A 7,967-nucleotide genomic window follows, 5' to 3' on the forward strand; every position below is an offset into this window, starting at 1 on the left:
ACGTTCTTTGAATACTGATATACATACTAATCTTGCAAAATTCAATTTCCTCTCGTCGTAATCGGCGGCTGGCTTTGCTATGGCGGAGATAACTTTCTCCTCCCCCAGCGCCGGCGACCTCGCCACTCGACAACCGGTGAAAATCATACACCTGCAGCACCCTTCCAGCTCTCCCAAAGCCACCTTGTCCTCTTTGGCAAATAATCATGGTGCTTTCTCCACATGGAAAGCCAAGTTGAAGCGGATGACTTTGATGGATTGGATTCAGCTCTTCCTGCCTTGCTCCCGTTGGATTAGCACCTACAAATGGCGCGAATATCTGCACCCAGACCTCATGGCTGGCATCACTGTCGGCATCATGCTTGTTCCTCAGGTATCCTCCCCCACCCCTAGTGATTGGTGGAATGGATTCTTTTTCGTTCCCACATGTGTAAATATGAGGGTGGAGGCTAAGCTCACCAATCCGATTAATCGATGTTGCGTAGATTTTTTGTTTGTGAATTGGATTCAATATTTTATTTTGTTTGGCTTGTAAAAACATTTGAACTCTGCTTTTTTGACGTGTCAAACCAGTCCATGTCCTATGCAAAGCTAGCAGGGCTGCGACCCATTTATGGACTTTGTAAGTCTTATCCATTCTTCTCTTTTTTTCATTGCAATATGTTTTTTTTCTGGCTGGTTGTTTCCAATTTGGTTATGGGTATTCAAGATCGTTAATTCAATGATATATGAGCTGTTTTTTTTTTTTAAAAAAAAAACTTATTAATGCGATCATACTTGTTCTACTCAATTATTGATTCAGCAGCCTGATTAATACCGTTTTCTTGTTTTTCTTTGTAATTCAGATTCTGGTTTTGTGCCTATATTCGTATATGCCATTTTCGGGTCATCTCGCCAGCTTGCCATCGGGCCTGTTGCCTTGACTTCCCTCTTGGTCTCAAATGTATTGGGAAACATAGTGGACTCATCGGAACAGTTGTACACGGATCTTGCTATACTGCTGGCACTTATGGTTGGTGTTTTGGAATGTATTATGGGGCTTTTAAGGTGCTGTTTTAGAAGCCTTACATTTTCTTTTAAATCTTTGAAGCTACATCATTCTGTATAAACCTGTGGATCATGCATTTGAATGCTTGCATATGTCCTCTGGCTTAATGTACTAGAATCAAAACAGCCTTGCACAACATTTTTGCTTCCCTTATGCATTGGGGAAATACCAACTGGGTGGTATCGCAGATAGGTTTTCAACGTCTAATTGAATGAATCATATCTCTATATGATTATGGATTTTTGGAATAATTGATAACCTAACATCATGTGGCCCTTTTTATTTTTACAAATACTAATAAAATCTTGTTACAAACTGCTTGTAGAAGAAAAGAACTTATTTTCTTCCTTTAAGGTTGAAAACAGTTTCATTCAACATACGTTCTTATATTTATGTTTTCTCAACTAGGCTTGGATGGATAATTCGGTTCATCAGCCATTCTGTGATTTCTGGTTTTACTACCGCTTCAGCCATTGTTATTGCCCTGTCTCAGGCAAAATATTTCCTGGGCTACAGTGTAGAACGAAGCAGCAAAATAATTCCGTTGGTTAAGAGCATAATTTATGGTGCAGATAAGGTACATCTTTTGTCAAGAGATATAAAACTGTTGAAAAGTACACTATTCTTTGTCAGTTTATCCTTTGTGAAACTGTGATGGGTTCTCCAATAAAATTTTATGTTGCTTTCTGTTTGAAAGATAAATTCATTTCTCTTCTATATCACAATTTATGCAGGTCTTTTAATAAATCCAATGATGAATAATATATAATGGAATAAGATCTTCAGCTTCATCACTATGCACTCACATCCTTTCATTAAGTATTTTCCCAAATGAAACAATCATTATAAAGAATTCAATTATTATGTGCTCTAAATTTGAAACAGCTAGCTCTGAGTAATTCCCATTAGATCTGGCTGATGTAGTACAATAAAACAGTGGTCCCTTACTCAGATGATTGCCACGGGCAAGGATTTCTAGTATTATTAGGCCCCATTTTGTGATTTGCTGTTTGGCCAGATAGTTGGGAAGCTAGCAAAAGTCTATTCCACTAGTTGTTATTTACTGGAAGTTAAGAAGGTACCCCCTGATAATTCATTTATGTAATATGTGGGTAGTTTCTCAAGCATTTATCTTAAAACCTAATGTCAATGTGCGGAAAGGTAAAACTAGGCTCTTAGTTTCATAAAAGTTTTGTACAATTGAAAGAGGGCCAAACTAGATGTTGTGAGCCCTTCCTATTTCGTTGGAGGGAATATTAGAATCCTTGTATCAAACCTCCAATGCTCTCAGATTAACAATTCAACTTACCGGGCAAATGAAAAAATAATCTATTTTGAGTTTCCTTTAAACTTAAGTGGGAATAATACCTTTTGGCCTTTGCATGATTCTAAACATCTACTCGAGAAACAGTTTACCCTGTTCCTTTGTTGATGTTTGGCTGCGAATTCAAAATTATGAAATTATTGTAGTTGATTCTGAATCATCGTGTAGTTGGTGGTGCGATATTATTTCTTTTCAAGTTTCAGTTTATCGATATGTCTTGCATTGATTTCTGTCACACTTTCTTTCATTAAGTAATTCCTCTGTTTTTATTCTTACCGGCTTTTCATTTTCTTCCTCTTTTTTCTATCTAGTTCTTGTGGCCACCTTTCGTCATGGGCTCTATTATATTAGCCATCATTCTAAACATGAAGCACTTGGTATGACTTCAGTTTGCCTTTGATTAAGTGTGACATTTAGGTTTTGTTCCTTATGAATTTTCTTTATGTTGTCTTTGTTTACAGGGACAAACCAGGAAAAATTTGCAGTTTTTACGGGCAGCTGGTCCCCTCACAGCTGTTGTGCTGGGTACCGCCTTTGTGAAAGTATACCATCCATCTTCAATTTCATTGGTGAGAACTTCATGAATTGGTGAATAGTCAAGATGTAAACTGGGAAAAATAATCAATATTTGTCTTCAACTACAATGCCTAAGACTTTGAATTCAGTGGAACTGTATGCAACATGTGTAACACTTTTGTCTGCTGTTGTAGGTTGGTGAAATTCCTCAAGGTCTGCCAAAGTTCTCTGTCCCAAAAGCATTTGGACATATAAAGTCTCTGATTCCAACAACAATTCTCATCACTGGCGTGGCTATTTTGGTAAGGGGAAAATTATCCTTGGGTGGATGTTTATGTATCTCCTTCTCCAAAACTTTATTGCCTGTTTTGTCAATGCACACTCTTCTAGGGGTAAGGAATTATTTATGTTCTTTTTTATTTGTAGGAATCTGTAGGGATTGCCAAGGCATTAGCAGCAAAGAATGGATATGAGTTGGATTCTAATCAAGAGGTCTCTTTTGGTAGACCTTGATTTATTTCTTTTTCCTTTTTCTGAAAATATTGGATCTTATTGTTTTGATTTTTTCCGGAAATATTTTTTTCATTCCCCAAAATAAAAAACAAATATTTTGTATTTTTTCTCTTAACCCCCAAAAAAAAAAAAAGCTTCACTGCCTTGTACATGCCCATGCCCCAATGTAGCCATTATTTATAACTAAACTATTCATTATCTCTTAAAATTCTCCATCATTATTCCCTCAAAAAATTCTCCATTATTATATTATGACTTAGATTTTACTGTTTAAAATTTTATTATGTTTTTATCCTACCATTTTGACATGATAAGTTATCTACAATACCAATTTCATTCTCCAAAAAAGAAATCAATTATACATTTCATTTTCCCAAAACATTCCTCAAAAATATTTTCCAAATCTCTCCGCTCAGAACACCTAAAATAATGGAACTTGCAATTTTTAGATTCTCTATCTAAAGGTAATTAAGTGTAAGCGCTATTTGATTATTTTTTCCTCAGAGAAATATATTCATAAATGCATGGGTTCCAATGTTACAATGTTAGTGTGAGTGTATGCACTTGTTCAGACAGACATGTTTTACATAACAACTGCTTGTTTGAACTTAGAACATTCAATTTGGTTCATTAGCAATCGCAAAAATACAATTTTGATCTAGGGGATAGAATTGAATTCAACTTACAATTTGTTTCTGGCAGTTATTTGGTCTTGGTGTTGCAAACATTGTTGGTTCATTCTTTTCTGCATATCCTACCACAGGTGAGTTTCCCATTCTTGAACCAAATATTGTATTTGACCTATTTGGTAATTTGTTGAGTGATATCAGATGCATGTGCTGTGTTGCAAATAATGTCAAGTTCTGAGTTTTCTTTCTCCATACAGGCTCATTTTCTAGGTCAGCTGTGAATCATGAAAGTGGAGCAAAAACAGGCTTGTCTGGGCTACTAATGGGAATCATCATGGGCTGTGCACTTCAGTTTTTGACACCATTATTTGAATCTATACCCCAGGTTAATATCTAATCATTGTCTTTATTTACTGTTGATATTACCATTTAGGAAATTGTGTAATCAAGTAACTGTGAAAAACTGGTTTAGTTACTTATATTTCAGCAAAACAATTTTTTTTCACTAGCACATAGGGCTCTGAACTGTCCTAGGCACTTCATTCTTTGCGGTAAATGGGTAACACTTTATGTATTCGAAGATTGTCCAGAACAAGGTCTCTCTAATTAGCAGATTCTGGATGTCTGAGAAAACAGGGCACCTATAGCTTAGCTATTTTTAATAATCGATGTTAGCTTATTTTGTTGTCTTGAGACTAATGAGTTTGTCCTTTGCTCTGTTTCCTTTTGCAGTGTGCTCTGGCTGCAATTGTGATTTCTGCTGTTCTTGGACTGGTGAGTTTTACTGTTTCTGGCTACCATACGAACTTAAATAAGATTTTATACAGCTGAAACTATTCAGTCTACTTCTATATGGTTGAGGACATAATATTGACCAATATACTTTGTTTTTAGGCAAATAATTAAAATGTTTAATCTCTAAGATGAGAATTATATGACTTTGAAAAATCAGTTTGGCATCCAGGACATTCCCCCAGACTCCAAGTTTTGAGATTTTGTGAATGCACTTACCAATTATACAAATTATAGAACAACAGACTTGTGTAGTTTTTATAGTTGTTTCTTTCATGAATAAACATGTGCCTGAATTATGGTTTTTGGTGTGGATTCATACGCGTTAATCTTGATTAGCAAATACACTACTTTAAAAGTAGCATCTGACTATCTACATTTTTTCATGGGAAATTTCACATAATTAATCTGACTAGAGGATGTTTGCAATATGTCCATACATTCACACAATCTTAAAAAATAAAGAACTTCAGAAATGAAATTGTCATAATTAAAATTGTGTTCACACATGAATTCGAACATCATTACCTATATCTGTTACCATTTCAATATCTATTTTGGTCTCAAACAAATTCAGATTTCTGATGCCACCCTTTATGAAATGTGTCTTAGCCATTGCTTCCTCACAAGTTGCTATCTGTTTATCAAAACCTGTTTCTCTTCTTCAATTAAATAAACGTTTTTTTATGTAATTTCTCAATCTTTCTGGAGTGTATATTCATGTGTATGGAATTTGACATCAATATTCACGTAAGATCGTATGCATCTTGTTTCCATACCAGAAGTCAATGATTCGTTTTATTTTATTAGGATTTGAGATCTTGTAGTGTTTTTCATGTTAACGCTTATTGCCGTGCAAGGCGGCATGGTGGTGAAGTGTGTGTTGCTTATATCGTTCAGCTGCTAAATTGCACATACAATGTCGCACTTCGTGTTTTCAGGTGGATTACGGTGAGGCTATCTTCTTGTGGCGTGTAGATAAGAGAGACTTCCTTCTCTGGACCATTACTTGCATTGTGACCTTGTTCCTTGGTATAGAGATTGGTGTGCTTGCCGGTGTAAGCATAATGATCTTATTTCAGTATCTTATTTGAAATAATTTGAATTGTGGAGAAAATTGAATTCTTGCGCTTTTACCATCACGTGGAAGCTGCTTTAACATCAATGACGTATTATAATTGAGGCTTGGAACTTCTCAAATATCAGTAGCTAGTCAGTATCCGTTGTGTCTATATTTTATGTCCTACATCTTATTATTTTTTACTGAAGCTGTATTTCCTTCTATCGTCGTATACAGTTAATACAGTTATATATGATAGAAAATATAATTGTGTTCCCTTTACTTTCATTATGCCACTCTCGTATCTATTTTGCTTTTGATTCTGGATTAAGCACATCTTATTAATTGCCATGCTCCCCGTCCCCAACTGATGCTCAGGTTGGTGTTTCACTTGCTTTTGTCATCCATGAATCAGCTAATCCACATATTGGTAAGTCTTGTCTTCATTGTTATACATTGTCTCATAGCTCGAAGTAAAACTAACAGAAGAAATCACCTCTATTTTGGAGTATTGCTTGTTTTCTCTATACTTTTGAAACCTCATGTAAATCAGCAATAATTTACTGTTTGTTATTTATTAGTCTTTTATCCTTTCTCCTGAGACTTTGGTAGGTTGCATTATAGTTCTGGTTTCTGTAACAAACTTGGGGATTGCAATTTTATTTGTGGTTGAGGCCACATTGTGAATTATGAGATTGAGATGATTTCTGCAGCTATATTGGGCCGTCTACCTGGCACCACTGTCTATAGGAACACCCAACAGTACCCAGAAGCATATACTTACAACGGAATAGTGATTGTTCGGATAGATGCACCTATCTATTTCGCAAATATAAGTTACATCAAGGACAGGTGAGAATAAATGTTCTATGAAGTTGCATTGCATATTTTTTTCCTACTAACGCGACTTCACCTTTATTTAGTTATTTTATAAATCTCAAGCCATTAAGTTTTCTGTCACCAGGCTGCGAGAGTATGAAATTGAAGGTGATGGATCTACAAAACGTGGACCTGAAGTTACAAGAGTTCATTTTGTAATCCTTGAGATGGCACGTAAGTTTATTTTGGCGGTACTTCAAGCTCATGGTCCCTTCAATCTCTTGATAATCAATTCATTTGTAGAATTGGATTTTGCCATATGAAAATGGCTCATAGGTCTCTGCATTAAGCTTAACAATCACCAGGAATTTGATGAGGAAAAATTCTGAGAACATTTTAGGCCTCCAAATCTAGTCTCTCACTCGTGTATTTGAACATTGTTCTTTTTGTTTCAGCCATCACTTACGTAGACTCTAGTGCTGTTCAGGCTTTAAAAGACTTGCATCAAGAATATAAGTCACGGGACATTCAGGTACATCCGAAGTACTCATTGTCTTCTTTGATAAGATTAATTCAGATAATAACAGCTCGATTCAAATTCAGATTGCCATTTCCAATCCAAATCGAGAAGTTCTGCTGACGCTAACAAAAGCTGGAGTGGTCGACCTGATAGGGAAAGAATGGTATTTTGTTAGAGTACACGACGCAGTCCAAGTTTGTCTTCAACATGTGCAGAGCTTAAATGATTCATCACCATCCCCTAGGACGCCAATGTCAATGCTGGAGGACAAACCGAGCCTTTTCCAAAGATTTTTTAAATATAAACCACAAGAATCATCCCCATCTCAACTGGAATCAGGTAGCAGGCAAAGTCTCATCTCTAAAGATGAAAGCAATCATTTAGAGCCACTACTAACAAAGAAGTCATGATGAAATATTAATATATAGCTGCCTACATTTTATATGCTTGTAAAGTTGAGGCATCTCCATTTCTATTTTAATAATTATATAATCATATTTATGGTTGGAATAATTTGTTGATTGTAAATTATATGTTTGATCCAATTTATGTAAGTGTTGTATAAGGTGTTTTTCAATTTGATTTGTGCTTTCTCAAAGCAACGCTTGTAAAAGCTCCACTGATAAGACATGCATTGAAGGCATGCCATGATCTAGGTGAATATTTGTTTGTAATAAAGATATTTGGATTGTAAAAAATATTTTTGGGTTGCGCATAAAGTTCATAAAAGGCCTGTGTAAAATTTA

General features: G+C 35.5%; 1 protein-coding gene across 2 annotated transcripts; it reads left to right on the plus strand.

Annotated features, from left to right (window-relative positions):
• On the plus strand, positions 1-7,967 carry LOC140982841 (sulfate transporter 4.1, chloroplastic-like). Of its 2 annotated transcripts, none has more exons than XM_073449602.1 (17): positions 1-373; positions 574-622; positions 846-1,047; positions 1,457-1,625; positions 2,684-2,749; positions 2,834-2,941; positions 3,083-3,190; positions 3,315-3,380; positions 4,104-4,164; positions 4,288-4,415; positions 4,763-4,804; positions 5,764-5,880; positions 6,261-6,312; positions 6,596-6,734; positions 6,847-6,935; positions 7,157-7,233; positions 7,305-7,967. In XM_073449602.1, exons 1-17 carry the CDS (start codon positions 80-82, stop codon positions 7,629-7,631), a joined length of 2,094 nt encoding a protein of 697 aa, XP_073305703.1. In that variant the 5' UTR covers positions 1-79; the 3' UTR covers positions 7,632-7,967. The 2 variants fall into 2 exon arrangements, with proteins under 2 accessions (XP_073305703.1, XP_073305704.1); XM_073449603.1 differs by having other exon boundaries at positions 63-373; positions 1,542-1,625.

Source organism: Primulina huaijiensis, chromosome 8, assembly GCF_012295235.1.
Source record: "Primulina huaijiensis isolate GDHJ02 chromosome 8, ASM1229523v2, whole genome shotgun sequence".
Taxonomy (NCBI): Eukaryota; Viridiplantae; Streptophyta; class Magnoliopsida; order Lamiales; family Gesneriaceae; genus Primulina; species Primulina huaijiensis.

Bases quoted from the DNA above. Each gene is read 5' to 3' on its own strand.
- LOC140982841 (XM_073449602.1), top strand. From the start codon at position 80: ATGGCGGAGATAACTTTCTCCTCCCCCAGCGCCGGCGACCTCGCCACT. The intron at 3,191-3,314 runs GTAAGGGGAAAA...TTTTATTTGTAG, and splicing joins TCACTGGCGTGGCTATTTTG to GAATCTGTAGGGATTGCCAA. The intron at 3,381-4,103 runs GTCTCTTTTGGT...TGTTTCTGGCAG, and splicing joins AGTTGGATTCTAATCAAGAG to TTATTTGGTCTTGGTGTTGC.